Below are 20,647 nucleotides of genomic sequence, written 5' to 3'. Positions count from 1 at the left end.
GTTGGTTGCGATCAAAGCACGGAAGGCCGGCTTCCCCCGCCCCTTTCATGCATCGATGATGAAACATAATTCAGATAATCTAGCATTGATTTCAGGATGATTATTGATCCAGACGAGGAGTGGCATAATTTATACAGTAGTGGAATGCAGTAAAGCACTGTTTGGCGGAGTTCCATGGGATTACACAGAATCACTCTAGAACTATACTCATATTCACCACGGTATAAAACGGGAATGTATGGATGAAAAAATAATCAGTTTTTTGCATGTTGACCGGAAGAAACTCACTGACAATCGACGTTGTTAGATCCATAGCTATAATATTTAATATAGTTTTAGCACTACAAACACAGGCATCTACCCCCATTGCATTACAGTGGCACAAACGGCCATACGCCCACAGCGACCTCTGGCATCCAATGTGTTAATCAACTCAGCTGGTTCCTGAAGTCTCAGTTTTAAGATTTCATTAAATAACTTAAAATGGCTTACCCTGGTTCAGTATAAAGCAATGTCTCTCAGTGAGTGTTCTGTCCTTCCTCAACAGATTGTCAATACAGATATTACACATGTGTGCATGCTTACCAACTGTCTTGCCTGTTTTATTGCAACACTAATATCACCAACATCTAAGGGAGATCCCCCCCTTGAACGGCCCTTCTAAGGTTTCTCTCCACATTGCCCGTGGTGCATATTTTCCTATTGCTAGGTTTTAGTGAGTTTTTCCTTACCTTCGCATGGGGTATGTCTGGGAGTGTTGCATTCATTTATTTAAAATGTTTTGGACTTCATGGTGTTTTTGTTTTGTTCTTGATTTATTGTGATGTTTCTTCTTGACTTGTTTAACTCATTCAGTGCCAGCTATTAGTCTTGGCCTTGTAGCTAACGTGCCAGGTTTCCATTACATATTTTCACTGTGCGTCACTATGTTTGGAGAGCTATATCTATATTCTATATTATGTTTCTTAGTTTCTTTAATAGTTGTCATACAGAAGTACAGAATACTTTCATACAAAATGCTTCTTACTGTTACGCTCCAGAGACTGTGCTAGACAAGATAGTATCAAATAACATAGTATAGCATGTAATTTAGAAGAAGAAAATGAGGTCACAGTGTTCGGTATAGACATATGTACAATGTTCTGAGTTACCATATAATATACAATACTATGCAGTGTACTAATGTACAGTACTATATAGTGCAAAGCAGAAATGGGGTGAGGTACAATTTACAGTAAGGTGTACGAGTTGTAGTGCAATCCTTCATCAATAAATATAAAGTGTGGGGAGTGGGTGCTACAGTGTGTTTGTTTAAAGTGGGTGTGTGCTATAAAGTGTGTGGAGTGGGTGCTACAGTGTGTCTGTTTAAAGTGAGTGTGTGCGTGTGGATGTGTGTGCTATGTGCGTTTGGTGGTTGTTGTTGTGTAGTGTTCATTGTTCGTTTAGCAGTCTGATGGCCTGGGGATAGAAGCTTCTTCTGAGTCTTTCTGTGCTCGCCTTGAGACTCCGGTATCGCTTGCCTGACCGCAGCAGTTCAAAGAGGCAGTTGTTCGGGTGACTGGAGTCTTTAATGATTCTCTTAGCCTTGCCCTTGCAACGCTTGTTGTAAATGTTCTGGAGGGTGGGGAGCCCCCCTCCAATTGTGCGTTCGGCTGAACGTGTCACTCTTTGTAGTCTGCTTCGGTCTTGTGCAGTGCTATTCCCAAACCAGGAGGTGATGTTGCCAGTCAAGATGCTCTCTATTGTACATGAGTAGAAGTTCTTAAGGATCTTCTGACTGACTTGGAACTTCCTTAGGCGCCTGAGGAAGTAGAGGCGTTGTCGTGCCTTCTTCACAACACTGTCAATGTGTGTGGTCCATGTCAAGTCCTCGGATATGTAGGCTCCGAGGTACTTAAAGCTATGGGGACAATACTATGGTCATTTGACAGTGACTTTCTTCCGTCCAAGATGCAAAAAAGAGATAATTTCTTCATGCATTCGCACGTTATCCCTTGGTGAATATAAGTATCATTTCAGAGTGATCCGGGATAATCCATGAAACGCTGAGTTATAGGGCGCGTGAATTCTACTAATTCTACATTGGCGTTTCTTGCCTGGACACGCTACTATTTCCAAATCAAATGTATATAAGGTATTATGTTTCATCATGAATGCATGAAAGGGGGGGGTCGTTTCTGATGCTTTGATTGCCGGTAACTGCATTCGTTTTGAACACTAAAAACACTGATCAGCTGAATCGGTATGAAAACATTGCACGATCAAGCTGGAATTGACGTCAGATAGTCCTTACCTCTGATCGGGGGTATTCCAAAAAGAATATTCCAATTGTTTGATCGCCATCTGGTCCATCACGACATAACCCACCACAACACATGCATCGGGGGCATTTGACGCGCTTCAATGCGACCGGGCGAACCGCTCGACTCGCCTGACCCAGAAAACTGCGCCCAAAGGGATTTGAACGTAACACAGGGTAAGATATAAGGTTTCAAAGGGTGCTCGATACTGCTGTCTAGCAGGATGCGGCCGGTATTGCACTTTGGCGATCTCAGACTCATTTCCTATGGTAACACAGAGGTCCCTGGATGAATAATGAATACAAATATTGAATAAACGACCAAAACCTGAGCTATCTCGGGTCTGGCCATTAAAGAGTTAAAAGAGACGTGTCCGGCCAATGGGGACATTAACGTGTGTTGTCGGGCCTTACAAATAAATTGTATTTGATTGTATATGCTTTTTTGCTAATTTCTGTATTAGTTGACTGTAAATGAGGAAAACCTCAGTTGCCTTTTGAGTTTGAAATAAAATTTAATGAAACATGTCAGTCATACTGTAGGTGCTCTTTTCCTTTCCCCCCAGTGTGAAGAGTGGGCAGATCCGCAACATGGAATCGGCGCGTGTTTCCATGGGAGGGCAGGTGAAAAAGTATGTCCTGTGTTTCCTAGCCTGTCAATAAATCCAAGGGCAGTTGTACTGTAGTGCAAATGTGTCCCGTGTGCACCTTCTTACATACCCAACCTCCACAGACTAGAGGAGCCAGTCAGTGGCCCCGGTGTCGCCAACAGCATCAGAGAGGGGATCATAGAGGAGGAAGAGGAGGAGGAAGCGGCAGAAGAATCCAATAATAAAAGGATGAAGGAGGACGACCAAGAGGTACAAGTACAGTACAAAGAAAATAAGTTTGGCATCCAACCAGAGCGTGTAATGTAACAGTGAAGTGCAATAGTAATATACAATGTACAAGTGATTAACTGGGTATAAAATATATAAATTAGTACTACTGAGTAATAGAGCTAATCAGATGTATGTACAGTGTTATAGTATTATTATGTACAGTAATACAGGTATAAAGACACTATGGTAGTAAGCCATACTGGCCAGTGGTATAACTAGTAAGAGTAGGTAAGGGATATGTACAGATATAGATGTACAGATATATATATATAGAGGTTTGTCAAAAATATTATATGCAGGTATATTCAGACCGATAATTATATATTCGGTAATGTGTGTGTGTTTTGGAGGGGGAGTTGAAATGTAAACCCTTTTTGAAAGTTATAGCTTTTGGAATGTTTCCTAAGAATTCTCATTTGGAATTCTACATCCATTTCTTCCCATGACCAGTAGTAATTGTACATCATTATAATGTTCATTTATCAGTATTCCGATGACACTGGTGTTCACCTGAAAGGAGTTTTTAATGGTTGACATATTCTCTGTATTTATATATATAGTCAAAGAAGGAGACTGTCTTCACGTGGCGAGTGGACTTGTCCAAGACAGAAAAATACTGGGAAGGCTGGTTTAAAGGCCTGTCTGCTCTCTTCCTCTCCTGCGCTGTGCCAAAACTACTGCTGCTTGCAGGTTTGATCCCCAAATCATTCAATATACGCTCTTCTCTTCTCTTCTCTTCTCTTCTCTTCTCTTCTCTTCTCTTCTCTTCTCTTCTCTTCTCTTCTCTTCTCTTCTCTTCTCTTCTCTTCTCTTCTCTTCTCTTCTCTTCTCTTCTCTTCTCTTCTCTTCTCTTCTCTTCTCTTCTCTTCTCTTCTCTTCTCTTCTCTTCTCTTCTTCAATCTGCAACAAATGGAAGCATGATCTACAGAGAACAATTTTTTTAGTCACTGGTGTGTTTCAATGGTGCATTAGCCCTGTAGATTAGATTAGATTAAAATGTATTGTCATTATACAGCACAAGTTCAGTACAACGAAAAGAAGTTTGGCATCCAAATGTAACAGTCATGTGTAATATACAATGTACAAGTGATTAAACTGGATATAAAATAGTAATATAAGATTGTTTTTATTAGTTATCATAGGAAGAGGGATGGTTCCTGTTTGCTGTCACATTGAAGTTTAAAGGGGAACTATCTTACTATTTCTTTCACTATTTGGGCAATTTTACACAATTCCTGTCAGTCTATGGAACACATCTGTAATATTTTTTTTTAATGCATTGTTTTGTATTTCTAATCAAGTACTGTAGAGCAGCAGTTTCTGCCCTTAAAAATTCCAAGCTGTTTTTGGCTGGGCTCCGCCCATACTCGCAATGCGCTTTGAGTGACAGTCACCCACTGTACTGCAATGCACTGGCAGATACCTTTTGGGAGATAGAGAGGGACTAATTAATTTCGCCGCGGGGGGGGCATAATCCCACGGGACAATACATTGGTAACTTGTTTCAAATGACAATATATACCCCTGTGAATATTATTGCACGGATAGGAATACGTGTGGGAGTGTGCGCTATGATATTTTGCAACAGGTTGACGTGAGTGCTGATAATACGAGAGAGAGAGAACGAGATAGAGAGAACGAGAGACAGATAGAGAGGGAGAGGAGAGATCACTCCAAGAGCGTGTGTGTGCGCGTGTGTGAGCGGCTCAGGGGAGAGACAGAGGAGAGATTGCTCCGAGAGCCTCTCTCTCCCTCTCTCTATCGGTCTGTCTCTCCCTCTCTATTTTTCTCTTTTGAGGAAGTGTCAGTGACTAAACCGATTCAGCATTATTCCCACTCGCTCAGCAGCACCTACTTACGTCAGGGAGCGAGTCAATTCTGAATGGCTTGGTTCAGTGGGGGAGGTTCTTGTCTGAGCTGAACTGAAGAAACGGGACTAGCTAGAGATTTCAAATCTAGTCAGTGTTAGTACAACCCCACATTGCTAGAAAACAATGCAAACCACTGGAAAAAGCCATTTATAAGATAGTTCCCCTTTAAAGTGCAAGGAGAGAGGAGAGCACAGTGTTCACTGTCTTCCCCAAAAGAGACCTGTTGAGTGAGAACGCATCAGACGTTTTAGAGAGTAAAGCTAAATGAATGTAACAAGTTGTGTAAGTAATTACTTTCCCCAGGGAGTAATAAATAATGTGTACTGTTAACACTTTGAGTGCCACGGACGCGTTTTGTCGTTAGTTCATGCGACTGTTGAATGCCACCAACGCTATATAGCGTTTCTTTGTTGTATTTTCTTTATTAGCGATTTTAATTCATATTTCATCAATCGAGCCTCACGCTAGTGCTGCAGACTCTCTCTGAGCTCCATTGGGAAAATACCGCCCCCTATCGTCTCTCCGGATGGTACTGCACCCCATTGGATTAGACTGATGGGGGGGGTCCAGCCTCCTCATTTTACTTCTCCGGCGAGGCATCTGAAGAGACCGAAGTGATCGCTGAGCCGGAAAACGCGTGGAATACATATTTACAGTACCCAACGCTGAATCAATAAACGCGATCGATACTTGGAATGGCGATCAGGAATTGAAATAATCTTTTTAGAGAACATCTGATCTGAGGTAAGCAATTTATTTTACCAGTCTTGGGGTAATCGGATCTATTTTCACAGATGTGTGTGTGTGTGTGTGTGTGTGCGCGCAATTTAAGACAGAGATTATGCGTTCACAATGCTATCATTGAAGTGGGTGTTGGCATTCAACCACGTTTTACCATGTTAACAAGTGGCAACCAAAGTGTTAAGAGTCACATGTAATCATAAAAGAAAATTATGATGTTTTGCAATGACCCCATCACTACTTACCAATAACACATAAAAGCAAATGCACGGATCCAAAGATGACTGAACTGGTGTTTTAATTTCATACCATACCACACTGCTTGTTTGCTATTTCAGCACCAGGCGCTGTCCACCAACTTTATTCATGTTGAGCAAGCGCTACATTGCACCTCGCTGCCGATAGCCTACCTGTTATTCACTCTCAACATGGTTAAAACAAAGTATAATAAGCATTATTTAGGTGGTGGTAGTTTCTCTGTTTGGACATTATAGCTTAAAGGTCCCCTGTCTTATAAATTGCCTTTTCCAGTGTTTAGCATTGTTTTCTAGCAATGGGGGTTTGTATCAATGGGGTCTGTGTCTCTAATTCTCATATTGGCGGATTGCTCCAATTCAGTTGAGACAATATCCTCCCCCAGTGAACTAAGCCATTCTGATTTGACTCGCTATCCTACGTAGCAAGGAGCTGATCTGCATAACTAACGGCCCCTCTATGGTTGTAGAGCGAGTGGAACAGAGCGAGTGGAAATACTGACACTTCCTCAAACGGGTTGACGTGGCGCGGGTGCCGACAGAGAGCAGAGAACGAGCGAGAGAGAGAGGGATACGGAGCATTTTACACACACTCCCGACTGCACGCGGGGAAACGCACACATGCAGTCGGGACACAGACCGTGACGAGCGAGAGGGAGAGGGAGAGAGAGAGAGGGACACGGAGCACCCCACACACACTCCCGACCGGGTGGAGCCCAGTCCAAAACTTGAAGTGGAAAAATGCTGCTTTAGAGTACTTGATTAGAAATACAAAACGATGCATTTTTTTTGAAAAAAAACATACAGATGTGTTCCATAGACTCACAGGAATTGTGTAACATTGCCCAAATAGTGAAAGGAATAGCAAAACACGGGACTTTTAAATATATAGCCTAGCCTATAGTCGGTCTGATATGTATATATATAATAAAAAAAAATCATATTAGAATTAAGTTATTATTATTTACTTTGAAAAAAGATTAAACTAGGGGCTTGATTTAAAGGCTGCAGGGGGAGTAGGCTGACAGCCAGTTGTCCATGACTGACCAGCGATGACAAGCATTGGTGCTGCTCAAATGTCATTGACTACATCTAATTATTACATGGCGTTTTAACATTCGCCAAAATGCTTGATTGTGATTGGTCAATAGCGCTCGGTTGCCCCTGACAGCGGTGAATTATTTCTCGATAACTGACCGCTGCCATGGGCAACGCGCAATAATGACCGCTGATACGGGTAACAGAGCGCTATTGACCAATCACAATCAAGCATTTTGGTCGCAGTCACGAAAGCTAAGCTCATATGCACAGCTGCACTCATCAGTGCAATCAGACCACACAGCTGCCGGCTGCCAGCGATGACAGCGGAGCCACAGAACAACTGCGTCTGCATTTGATCTCGTCTTGTCGATGGTGTAAAATGAATTGGGTATATTGTTAGTAAGTTAGCCATGTAATGTAATGTAAGTTCTAAACTCCGTGTCGGTCAATTATTTTGTGACAATGACCTCGTAGCTATACATTATCCCTTACTTAGACCACTGAACTCTACATTTTGAAATGTCTCCTCTACAGGGGTGGACAGACTCGACAAAGACCTAATGATTGGACAGATGCAAGGTGAGGAGGATTAATTTAGAACTGCATTGCAAATAGTTCTAGTTTTACTCTCCTTTTCCATCCTTAACACTTTGAGTGCCAGCTATTAGACGAAGCCGTCTGTAGCGAGGCCACCACTAGATAGATAGGGAACAGTCACCTTGTTTGTAGAGCTATAACTACTGTATATTCTATATTATAGCTATGGATACAATACTATGGCCCATTTGACATCTCCTATCTATCGTTCAATATATGTGAAAAAGAATAAATGTTTCCATCCATACGTTCCCGTGTTATACCGTGGTGAATATAAGTATGGTTTTAGAGCAGTCTAGGGTAATTCATGAAATGCTGAGTTAGAGCCCTATACGTCCATTCCACTATAGACGTTGCCATTTCTTGCCTGTATACACTATTATCCCGAAATCAAATCTATATCATAGGCATTATGTTCCATCATGAATGCATGAACGGGGGGGGGGGGGGTCGTTTCTGATCAGTGTAAAATCGGTGTAAAAGCATTGCAGGATCAAGCAAAAATTGACATCAGATCATTCTTACCTGTGATCAGGAGTATTCCAAAAATTATATTCCAATTGTATGATCGCCATCTGGTACATCCAATGCCCATTTGGCCCACGGCATAATCCACCACAACATATGGATCGGGGTTATTTGACGCGCTTCAATGGAACGGCAGAACGGCTGCCCTCGCCCGACAAGGAAACATGAAACCGGAGATATTTGGCCGTCCCACAGATAAAGATACAAGGTTGCAAAGGGTGCTCGATACCGCCGTCTAGCGGGATGCAGCCAGTATTGCACCTTGGGGACCTCAGACTCATTCCATATGGTACAGCAGGCTCCCTGGGTGGATAATGAATAAAAATATCGAAAAAAAGGAATAACGACCCAGAAACTATTTTTCGTTTTTGGCACTGAACGACTTAGGCCCAGAAACTACTTTAAACGAGTGTTAACTGTTGGTTATCCAGAATAGTAATGGACTGTTTCCTAGTATTCGTTTTTAAATGAAACTGTCCGTGGCAATAGTATTAGCTGAAGTACAACATCCGGTTGAGCGAACGCAGGCGCGATTAGCTGCCGCTGCTCTCCGGTTGTTTTTAATGTTTTTATGACTATCTGCATAGTTTGCAGCAGATCACCTACTCTTGGCGAACGTGGTACCGTTGGTCTCTACTCTGGAATTACTGTCAAATTGATCCGTTTGTCAGTATTGTGTGTTAGACTGCTCAAACGTTAACAAAAGCGTGTTGGCGTTCTACTCACCCGGTCACTGCTACTGCTGTTCGGAACGTAACATCTGCCCGTTCATCATGTTGATTTACAACCTCGCTGTGAGCTCTGTGCTCTTGTGGACTGTCCTGTCCTTCTTAATATATCCAGCGTCAACCCTGATCCAATACATGAGTACGGAGCTCCATCAACTCCGATTCCACCGGTCTGCTCCCCCGCCTGTACTGTACCATACTGAGGTACATCCATCGCAGTGCCGGACGAAGCTACCACATCGATGACTCCACTGCAATAAACTCTATCTGGACCTCCACCCGCCGCCACCCTCTGAGAAACACTCGCAGGAAGGTGGACCACAGCGCGTTAGCTAGCCTAGCCAGGTCGGCTAACGTTAGCTTCTCCAACCAGCACTCCGACATCAAACTTGGATTATTTAACATCCGCTCCCTCACTGGCAAGGGACAATTACTGCAGGACCTCCTCCTCGACCGCAAGTATGACTTTTTCTGTTAACAGAGACTTGGCAACATCCCAATGACTTCTCTCAGCTGAACGAGTCTACCCCACCTGGGTTTGTTTACACCTGCCAACCCCGTCTCACCGGCAGAGGGGGAGGTCTCGCGCTAATCTACCGCGAGTCTTGGAAGGTCTCATCTGTCACACCAGTGTCTCAATCATTTGAGTCTGTAGCGCTACAATTAAATGGACCTACACCAACTATTTTAGTAAATATCTACCGCCCACCCAAACCAAACAAGGATTTCATTGATGAATTCAACACATTTCTCACCCACATCTGTTCACTCTCATCCAACATAATTCTGTTGGGTGATTTAAATATTCACATGGACAACACAAATCATGCTCTCACTAAGGACTTCATCTCTTGCCTGGACAGTTTTGGTCTCAAACAATTCATAGATTTCCCAACCCATTCTAAAGGTCATATTTTGGACTTGGTCTGTTGCTCAGGTGTCACCCCTCTCAACTGTTCTGCTGTCGATCTCCCCATCTCTGACCACATGCTTGTTTCATTTAATTTAAGTCTGACACTATCCCAAACCAAACAGTCACGTATTATGTCCTTCCGCAACATCAAAAACATTAATTTAGCAGATCTCACCACAGGCATAGACAGTTTCCCCATCACCATCCCCCCATGCACCCCGGATCAGCTCGTCTCTCACTACAACGACAGTCTCCAAACTCTGCTGGACTCACTTGCCCCCCTAAAAACCCGGACTGTCTCATTCCCCCACTCTGCCCCCTGGTTCTCCCCTCACGTCTGCTGAAAGCCAAAGGACGTCAGCTGGAGCGGCTTTCCAGAAAAACCGGACTCACTGTTCACAAACCGATGCACCATACCTGTTGTGAAGGATCAGATTAAACCGAATATGTATATTTATTTATATATATATATTTAATTGTATTTGTATATCGTTTGATATCCCCTGTATATTCCTTGTACAATATGCATTGAATATCCCCGTTTCTACTAAACAGCCCATAATAGTTTCATTCTACCATTGGACTAGAACCTGGCGCCAGGTTGCCATACCCCTAGGTTCAAGTTCAATCGTGCCGCCTAACATGTCGAGGCAGCCCCCGGTTCCGCGCAGTAATATGCCGGGCGAAATACGTGTGGTACTATTTGTTCATAGCGCATATATATATGACGCTCGTAAAGTAGAACTTTCTTTTAGTCCAGTTCTTTACCCTCCAACAGAGTGACAGACGCAAAAGCCTCCCCACGAAGCACGTGCGGTGTAGTAGGGCCTACTTGGCCCAGAATAGGCATTGAGATATCGTGTAGATTAATAGTTGAATGGTCATAGTTTGGCACCATACCGTCGAGTTGGACGTATTCTATTAAGCTAATAATAGTCTATTTATGTATGGTGCATCGTTCGGTTCGAGTTCTACAGTTATCAGTACCCCCATCGTTCCTGACGTTATCTGGACGCTTATCCAGGCTGGTCAGACCCCTAGTGGTGATTGCATCCGAGGAGCTCCGGGTCAAGAGCGACTGGACCTGTATATTGGATTACTCTACCCGACGACGGCGAGCCTTCCACGGCTCTTGGATTATGCTTTATGTGCTTTGATTATTCCATGGATAAAGGCCAACACTGTCGAGTGTTGGAATTACCCCCCGGAGAGGACTACAGGTGAGGCGGCGCTCTACACGTGAGGTCGCACCACGTCTCTCCGTTGTGGACCGGCAGATACCGTTCCACAGAGGGTCCAGCTGTGTTCGTCTACGGCCCCAGGTTCTGTGGGCACTGGGTCTAAGACTTTGGATTCTCCCAAGACACCGTCGGCCAGATGGGATACCGCCAGCGACTTCTCTAACCCCCCCCTCCTACTGTCTTACAACCAGCGGGACCCCCCCCCCCCCCTTAGTGTATCCAGCTATAATTATTTAAGTACTATCGCTATCGTTTCCTAAATATTCCAGGTTGTATACTTACTCCCTGCGCAACCAGAGATTGGACATTCAATGTTGATTTACCTACGAATACTCATTTGCCATAAAAGTGCATACTTAACATTTCAAATCATAAATGTAATTAAGTGAATATTGTGTACACCCTTTGCTGTATTAAATATTCGATTTGGTCCATTTATGTTGGTTCGTTTCATCAGGTGGGAAAGTGTTCATCATACTTATATCTTGTACTGGGTGGCCAGAAGTTAAAGTACATGAGGTAGTGGTATTAAATATCATATCTAACAATACAGTCAGGGAATTGTACCCCTCAGCTACAATACCCATATCCTCCACTACAAAGACGCCCTCTCCTCAGCCAAATCCCAATATTTTGCAGACAAAATCAGTGCTGGTGCTGAGAACACCAGGGCCCTGTTCTCAGTGGTCAACAACTCACTCCGCCCCCCTGACTCCCTTCCCTCACACTTCTACTCCACTGATCATTGTAACTCCCTGATGTCATTTTTCAATTAAAAAATAGCCAATATACACCAGCAACTGACCTCATGTCCAGTTGTCCATCTCCTCTAGCTCCACCCCCCCCTCTCTGCACCTCTCTCCTGCTTCCATCTCCCCTCTGCTGCCGATATATCAAAACTCATCCAGAAATCCAAGCCATCCACCTGCCAACTTGACCCCCTGCCCTCCTCCCTGGTCATAGCCTCCCTCCCCTCTCTCCTGCCCCTTATAACTGCAATCATCCATTCCTCCCTCACCTCTGGTTCTGTCCCATCATCTCTCAAATCCGCTGCTGTAACACCGATTCTAAAGAAACCTGGTTCAGACCCCAACATTTTCAATAACCTCCGCCCCATCTCCAACCTGCCATTTCTCTCAAAAATCCTGGAAAAAGTAGTGGCTTCTCAGATTCATGCTCACCTCTCCAACAATAACCTCTATGAACAGTTCCAATCTGGTTTTCACCCCCGTCACAGCACAGAAACAGCCCTCCTCAAAATCACTAATGACCTCCTGATGGCAGCTGACTCCGGACTATTATCCATCCTCATCCTCCTTGATCTAAGCGCCGCATTTGACACCATATCTCACTCCACCCTCCTTAACCGACTAGCCTCCATTGGAATCTCCCACACATCCCTAGACTGGTTCCATTCATATCTCTCTGGTCGTACTCAGTTCATTCAGTTAAAATCATTCACATCCCATCCATCCCCCCTCTCCTCCGGTGTTCCCCAGGGCTCTGTCCTTGGCCCTATCCTCTTCATCATCTACCTCCTCCCACTTGGTCGGATTCTCCGTAAATACAACATCAATTTCCACTGTTACGCTGACAACACCCAGCTCTATGTTTCCTCCAAACCCACTTCCACCCTCCCTCCCTCTTTCCTCTGTGCCTGTTTACAGGAAATCAAATCCTGGTTCACTTCAAATTTCCTCAAACTAAACAGTGATAAAACAGAGGTAGTCCTCATTGGCTCCAAGTCCACACTCACCAAGCACCCCAGTTTCACCCTCACCATAGACAACTCCTTGGTTTCCCCTTCCCCCCAGGTCAAGAGTCTGGGTGTCGTCCTCGACGGCACCCTATCATTCCATTCCCACATCAATAACACCATCCGGTCCGCCTACTTCCACCTTCGCAACATCAACCGCCTCCGCCCATCACTCACTCCCAACAGCGCCGCAATCCTGGTCCACTCCCTCGTCACTTCCCGCTTGGATTATTGCAACTCCCTTCTCTTTGGTCTCCCCCACAAACTCCTCCATAAGCTCCAACTGGTCCAGAACGCTGCTGCCTGTATTATAACCAGAACCCCTGTCATCAGTCACATCACCCCTGTCCTACGCCAACTACACTGGCTTCCCATTAAACACAGCATAGACTACAAGATCCTCCTCCATACATTCAAGGCCATCCACAACCTCGCCCCTCCATACCTGTCCGACCTCCTCCACATCAACATTCCCACCCGGTCCCTCAGGTCTGCCTCCTCCATCAACCTGACCGTCCCCCCAGCCTGTCTGTCCACCATGGGGTCAAGAGCCTTCAGCTGCTCTGCCCCCCGCCTCTGGAACTCCCTCCCCCCCGACATCAGGAACATTGACTCCATCATCCCATTTAAAACCCACCTCAAAACCCACCTGTTTAGGCAGGCGTATGTCTGATTTAATTTTTTTAATGGATTGTGATTGTAACTGAGGGGTACAATTCCCTGACTGTATTGATAAGTATGGTATCATTAAACCACTACCGCTTTATGTACTTTAATTACTGGCCATACAGTACACGATATATGAATATGATGAACACTTCCCACAATGAAATCGGTTCCAGTCAAAGGTATTAATCAAGTATTTAATGGAGCAAAAGGTACATAGGATACTTTACATTATTCTTTGAATGCACTTGTAAGGCAAAGGAATATGCGTAGGCAAATCAATAATGAATGTCCATTCTCTGGTTACGCAGGAGGTAATTATACAACCTGAATCTTAGGGAATTATATCTATGGTACACTAGTAATATAGCGGGAGATACTGGAAGGGGTTCCCCCTGGTTGTAAGCCAGCGGGGGGGTAGAAGATCTGTCGGTAGTAGGACGTCTGGTCAACGATGACTAGGGAGACTTCAGGTACAGAAGCCGGTGCAGTAGCCTCTTGATCCACAGACGAATACAGCTTGGTTCTCTTGTAGACTGTAGCTCCACAGTGAAGAAAGCTAGTCGGCCTCAGGCTCTCTGAGACGCCGACTCGACTTGACTCCTCGCGGGGTAAATCCAACACGTGCAGGCGTCGGCGATTATCCGCTCCATAAATCACAGGACCAAAGCAAATATATTCCAGCCGCAAAGGGCTATGTAGTCGTCGGGTAGATTAATCCAGTGCACATGTCCATACGGTTCCCGTCTAGGTCTCCTCGGGTGAAAGCTCCATGCGGTCGGCCCAGCCTGGATAAGAACTCTAGCTAATATGAGGAAGCGTTGGAGATGCTGGTTACTGTAGAACTTTAACCGCACGATACACTATACACAAATAGACTATTAATGACTTAATAGAAATATGTCGCACTCGACGGTATAGCGCCAAACTCTGACAATTCAGTTACTAATTCGCACGCGGTCTCAATGCTCTATTCTGGGGCCAAACAGGCCATACTTCACCGCACGTTGTATCGTGGGTGAGGCTTCAACTTATCGGTAACATGCTAAGGAAGGGTAAGGGGCTTCTACATTCACCTGCGCCGTATTTATACGCACGGTGAACAAACTAGTTCCACTCTCATTTCTGTCGCGTATCCCTGGGCAAGGTCGGGCATGTCCAGACACATCTTGACGGTGACTTTGAACCTGGTTCCGGAGGCCGGTCCCTGGCGCCGGTGGACCGCTGTCCAATAGGAGAATGAACTATTATGGTCTGGGCTAAAGGGATATTCTGTGTATATGTACAAGGAATATACAGGGGATATCAGACGATATACAAATACTATGCAATATATATCAATAAATAAATATATATATTCGGTTTAATCTGATCCTTTGTAACAGCCGCCCCCTAATTAGTCCCACCTAATTAGCTAAGCAGAGACAGATTAACCGCACTGTCCACTACTCAATGTCTGTTGTGAGGGATCGGTCAGTTCACAAAGTCATGGGGTCATGGTCGTCATCGATGGTATCGGGGAGCCTTGGCAGTTCTATTAGCCTCGCCACGGGTCGGGTGTAGGTCCGCCCTTGGACGAGCACTTCGGCTGCTCGGACCTTTCCGTCGGCACCGGTGATCACTTTGCTTACGCGGCCAGCCGGCCACATAGCTCGGGGTAGTGACTGGTCGATAATCATGACGACTGTTCCTTCTGTCAAATTGTCTCTCTCTTTCACCCATTTCTGGCGGGTCTGTAGAGACGGTAGATAGTGGAGTAGGAAGCTGTTCCAAAACTTGTCAGCCAATACTTGACTGTACCTCCACATTCTTCGGCCGTTCGCTTCTTCAGGCCTGTACATTGTCTGTGGTAGCGCGGGGTCCAGCCGCCCCATCAAGAGTGTGTTGGGGGTGACTGGGTCGACATCTGCTACATCACTTGAGACGTAACCGAGGGGCTTTGAGTTCAATACTCCCTCGATCTCCGTGAGGACTGTCATTAGGACTTCTTCCGCCACGGTCTGGGCCCCAAGCACGGCGTACAGGGCTGTCTTTATTGAACGTACTTCTCGTTCCCAAGTTCCACCGAAGTGAGGTGCGTTCGGGGGATTAAACTGGAAGTCAATCTGGTATGGAGCGAGGTGGGTCTTAAGTTCTGGGCCCATAGCTTGGAAGCTCTCTCTCAGCTCTCTTTCTCCGCCTTTGAAGTTTGTCCCGTGATCAGACAACAATATAGACGGTTTACCTTTCCGCGATGTGAATCTTCAGAAGGCCATAAGGAATGAGTCTGTGCTCATGGTTGGAAGGAGTTCTATATGCATCGCTCGGGTGGTCATGCATTTGAATACAATACCCCACCGCTTCTCGGTTCCTCTTCCTTTCTTTATATACAGCGGGCCGAAACAGTCCATACCGGTGGAGTGAAAGGGCTTGTCGCCGAGTCGGAGGCGACAGGGAGGTAGGTCAGCCATCCGGGGTATACTGGGCTGCGCTCGCCACTTACGACAGTGTAGACAGGTTCGCTGGAAGCGCCGCACTGCTTCTCTCCCTTGCAGTATCCAATAACGACGTCTGATCTCCGCGAAGACTCTCTCTGCCCCGGCGTGATGCACATCCTCGTCGTATTTCTTTATGATCAGCTCTGTGACCTTGTGTCGGCTGTTTAAGACTATCGGGTACTTGACGTCATCCGGTAAGTCTGGAGCTCTCCGCAGACGACCACCCACTCTGATGAGACCATGGGTGTCGCTCTCGGGGGCTAGGTGGAGCAGTCTGCTGTCTGATGGGACGGGCTTTGCTCCCTGTAGACAGTCTAGCTCATCGGGGAACGAGTCTCTCTGGGCTCGTTGTAGTAGAAGAAGTTCTGCTTCTTCGTAGTCAGCTGCAGTAATGTCAGTAGTGAGCTGAACCTCTGGGTGGTGCCACAGGAATGTCTTTAGCTGCGCACTTTCTAGGGTGAGGCAATCGTCTATGTCGGGGTCTGTGGAGACGAGTGTGTTCAATCCACAGAACATAGATTTCTTGTTTTCTGCCTCCTCTTTACTCGCTTCCCGTGGGGTGGGTGTAGGCCACTCTTCTTCCGGGAGCTTGAGGAACTCTGGCCCGTCACTGTATAGGTTGTGACGGGTGAGGTCATCCAGGGACATTCCCCGGGTGATGACGTCAGCTGGGTTGTGCTTTGTGTCCACATACCTCCAGCTTGCTACTTCTGTTAAATCTTGAATCTCTGTGACTCTGACTCCCACGAAGACCTTGTATCTGCACGAGAGGAAGTATAGAAAGTCACGCCTCACTGCTGACATCGACACATATCACAACCTCTTGTTAACATTCTCCAAAACCATTACTAATGCCAAAGCTTCTTTCTTTCACCATAGGATCGAGGCCTCTGCCAAGAATCTTCGCAAACTGCATGCTACCATGTCCTCCCTCCTCACTCCCCCCCCACCTCCTCCTCCCTCATCTTTTTCTGCCGAAGACTTTGCGATCTTCTTTGAGGAAAAAGTGGAGAACATCCGCAGCTCCTTCTCCCAACCCCCACCCATTCCAAACGCTGAATCGAGAACCTCATCCTTCACTCTGTCATCTTTCTCTCCCATTACAGAAGCCGAGACCCTGACACTGGTAACGTCGAACCGTCCGACTACATGCCAGCTGGACCAGCTACCCTCCCCACTCCTCCAGACCATAGCACCGGACATCCTCCCATTCCTAACTGCAACCATCAACTCCTCACTCAACTCGGGGGTGGTCCCCACCTCCCTAAAACAAGCCAGAGTCACGCCCCTCATAAAAAAACCAACCCTGAACCCCACCGTCATAGCCAACTATCGCCCTGTCTCTCTTCTCTCCTTCCTTTCTAAAACACTTGAACGTGCTGTATCCAACCAACTTACTGCTTATCTCTTACAGAATGACCTCCTAGACCCCAATCAGTCTGGCTTCCGGACTGGCCACTCCACAGAAACGGCCCTCATTGCGGTCACAGAGGCACTTCACTTAGCAAAAGCGAAAGGCCTCTCCTCTGTCCTGATTCTCCTAGATCTATCTGCAGCCTTCGACACAGTCAACCATCAGATCCTCCTCGCGGCCCTCGCAGGAATGGGAGTGGCTGGATCTGCGCTGACATGGCTGACATCATACCTCAATGACCGCTCCTACCAAGTGTCATGGAGAGGGACTCTGTCGGCCACCCGCCCCCTCCGGACGGGTGTCCCCCAGGGCTCGGTCCTAGGACCCCTTCTCTTCTCCCTCTACACTAAATCACTGGGTAACATTATCACATCTCATGGCTTCTCATATCATTGTTATGCCGATGATACTCAACTCTTCCTCTCCTTCCCTCCCTCAGATATCCACGTCTCTGAGCGGATCTCGGCCTGTCTGTCCGACATCTCCGCCTGGATGACGACCAACCACCTCAAACTGAACCTAAGCAAAACAGAATTGCTCCACCTGCCGGCCAAATCCTCCCCCCTGACCGACCTCTCCATCACAGTCGAGAATGCAGCTGTGACCGCGTCGCCGACCGCCAAGAACCTTGGTGTTGTCCTCGACGACCAGTTGAACTTCTCTGCTCACATCGCAGCGACAACCAGAACCTGCAGATTCCTCCTGAGCAACGTCAGAAGGATACGCCCCTTCCTGACAAAAGAAGCCACCCAACTCCTCGTCCAATCAACAGTCATCTCCCGCCTCGACTACTGCAACGCACTGCTAGCTGGCCTCCCGGCCACTGCCACCAAGCCTCTTCAACTCATTCAAAATGCAGCGGCCCGCCTGATCTCAAACCTACCGAAGTCGGCCCATGTCACCCCACTTCTTAGGGACCTGCACTGGCTCCCCATTGCTGCACGTATCCGCTTCAAGGCCCTCGACCTAGCATACCGTGCGGCAAAGGGAACCGCTCCCGCCTACCTCCGGTCAATGGTCTCTAACTACACACCCTCAAGACCCCTACGCTCTGCGTCTTCTGGCCGCCTCAGATCTACTCCTATCCAAGCTCCCGGAGGGTCATCAAAGAGAAGCCGCCTATTCTCAGTCCTTGCCCCACAATGGTGGAATGAACTACCCATCCCAGTTAGGACAGCCGAATCCCGTCCAATCTTTCGCCGTCGACTAAAGACTCACTTCTTCAACCATTATCTGAAATGATAAAAAAAAAGAAAAAAAAAAAAAAATCTAACCCCGACTAACCTTAATGTCATGCACTTGTCCTAATAAACTAACCTACACTGTAACACGCAACACTTTGATGAACATTGTTACTCAGCTGATAGAGTTATACCCTTCTTGCTGTCTTGTCGCACAGAACTTGTAAGTCGCTTTGGATAAAAGCGTCAGCTAAATGACTAAATGTAAATGCACGAATCAGACCGGATCCATGTGAGTACTGTCGTGGAGTCTGACCACAAGATTGTTCTTTGCACCGGAATGGTGAGTTCACGTTGGATTAACGTGGCGAGTTGCGCTCCTGCTAGGGCTGCGCAGAGCTCTAGACGCGGGATAGATTGTTGCTTTCGTGGGGCTATTCTTGAGCGGGCCAGGATGAAGGCAGTATGTATTTCTCCTCCCTCCTCTCGGGCACGCAAGTAGGCCACCGAACCGTAGGCTACTTCGGAGGCGTCGCTGAAGACGTGCAGGTCCATCTGGCACGTCTCCGGCCTCACTGTGGGTGGGAAGTAGCTGCGGCGTATGTTAACACCTGGGAGTGAGCTGAGTTCCGTCTCCCACTCTCTCCATGTGGATGCAAGGTGTTCGGGTATGGGGTCGTCCCAGCCCTGGTCCTTGTCCCATAACGCTCTTACAATCATCTTTGCCCTGGTGGTGTAAGGTAGAATACATCCCAACGGGTCATATTGTCTGGCGAGTGTTCTGTATACACTCCGTCTGGTGGTCGGTAGTGCAGTCGACCTTCCCTGCTCCTTGGTCAGGGGTGTGTGTTTATAATGGAGCGAGTCTGTTTTGAAGCGCCAGACTAGTCCTAATGTCATTTCTTGGGCTTCTCCTGGGATGGTCGCCATCCAGGTCTCGCTGCTTGCTGCCTTGTCCTCGGGGGAGAGGCTGCGCAATACTTGCGGGTCGCTGCTGGCCCACTGCCTGAGATCAAAGCCGCCTTTGATCAGGGAGGCGCGGAGCTTGAGTAGAAGGGCCTCGGCTTCTTCTGGCGTCGAGACGCTTTGCAGACAGTTGTCCACGTAGAAACTATTTCCTACACTTTGTCGGACCTCTTCATCAGCTGCTGGGTCCTCTGCGACGTGTTTTTGCAGTGCAAACGTAGCACAGCATGGGCTGCATGTGGTTCCGAAAGGGAGGACTTCCCATTGATAGATGGCTGGTTGCTCATCCCCGATCCTCTCTCTCCATAGGAACCGCAGCAGGGGCTTGTCCTCTGGGGAGAGGCTGCGCAATACTGGGGGGTCGCTGCTGGCCCGCTGCCGGAGATCAAAGCCGTCTTTGATCAGGGAGGCGCGGAGCAGCGCACGACGTCGCCAGTCAATTTTCTTTATGTGTCCCGCTGTGATTAGCTTGTTAATCTCAGCGCGGTACACAGTCTCTTGAGCGGGGTCTCTGGCTAGGCGCCGCTCTGTGTTCAATAGATACCGCTCCGTCGCTTCTTTTGGGGCGTGGAAGGTAGGCATACCCTCTCGCCTCGGGAGTGGAGTTGCGTATCATCACTCCGTTGACTTTGACTCTCTTTGTCCCTTGCTCGAGGAGGGCTATAGCGTAAATGTCTTCCTTGGAACGAATGTCTTTCTTTTCGTTCTTAAAGGGCATTGTCTCTAGTGTCCATAGCCTCTCGACATGCTGTAGGAGGGTGGTGTCTTCTTCTGTCACTCTGGAGTGGAGGCAGTTAGTGGCTGCTGTTCGGTTAAGAGACTTAGCGAGGGGGCCTTGTAATGTCCATCCTAGGCGGGTCTCGACTGCTGCAGGACAGCCTCTGGGCCCTGTGTGGACCCGGTCTATCGGGACTATGAGGTCTGCATGGTCGGAGCCTATCAGCAGGGTCGGGGTGGCACCGTCTATGAGCGGTATAGGTAGTTGACGCAGGTGCACATATTTATCCATCAGCTTGGCGATGGGGTAGGTGTACTGCGACAGGCCTATTTCTTGGCTGGTGAAAGCATTAGTAATCCTATACCGTCTCTGGCT

General features: G+C 47.0%; 1 protein-coding gene across 5 annotated transcripts in view; it reads left to right on the top strand.

Annotated features, from left to right (window-relative positions):
* ppme1 (protein phosphatase methylesterase 1) overlaps nucleotides 1–20,647 on the top strand; it is a gene marked incomplete at its 3' end in the record, with an annotated part of 87,294 nt that overhangs the window by 59,331 nt on the left and 7,316 nt on the right. For all 5 annotated transcript variants that reach the window (XM_084320908.1, XM_084320909.1, XM_084320906.1 and 2 more), the window contains 4 exons: nucleotides 2,866–2,931; nucleotides 3,033–3,159; nucleotides 3,741–3,870; nucleotides 7,622–7,666. In XM_084320908.1, the coding sequence (XP_084177034.1) occupies nucleotides 2,866–2,931; nucleotides 3,033–3,159; nucleotides 3,741–3,870; nucleotides 7,622–7,666 (368 nt within the window). The remainder of the gene's footprint in view (nucleotides 1–2,865; nucleotides 2,932–3,032; nucleotides 3,160–3,740; nucleotides 3,871–7,621; nucleotides 7,667–20,647) is intronic.

The sequence above is a fragment of the Notolepis coatsorum genome (genome assembly GCF_963971535.1).
Source record: "Notolepis coatsorum genome assembly, chromosome: 8".
NCBI lineage: Eukaryota > Metazoa > Chordata > Actinopteri > Aulopiformes > Paralepididae > Notolepis > Notolepis coatsorum.
This window is presented reverse-complemented; position numbering and strand designations above follow the sequence as displayed.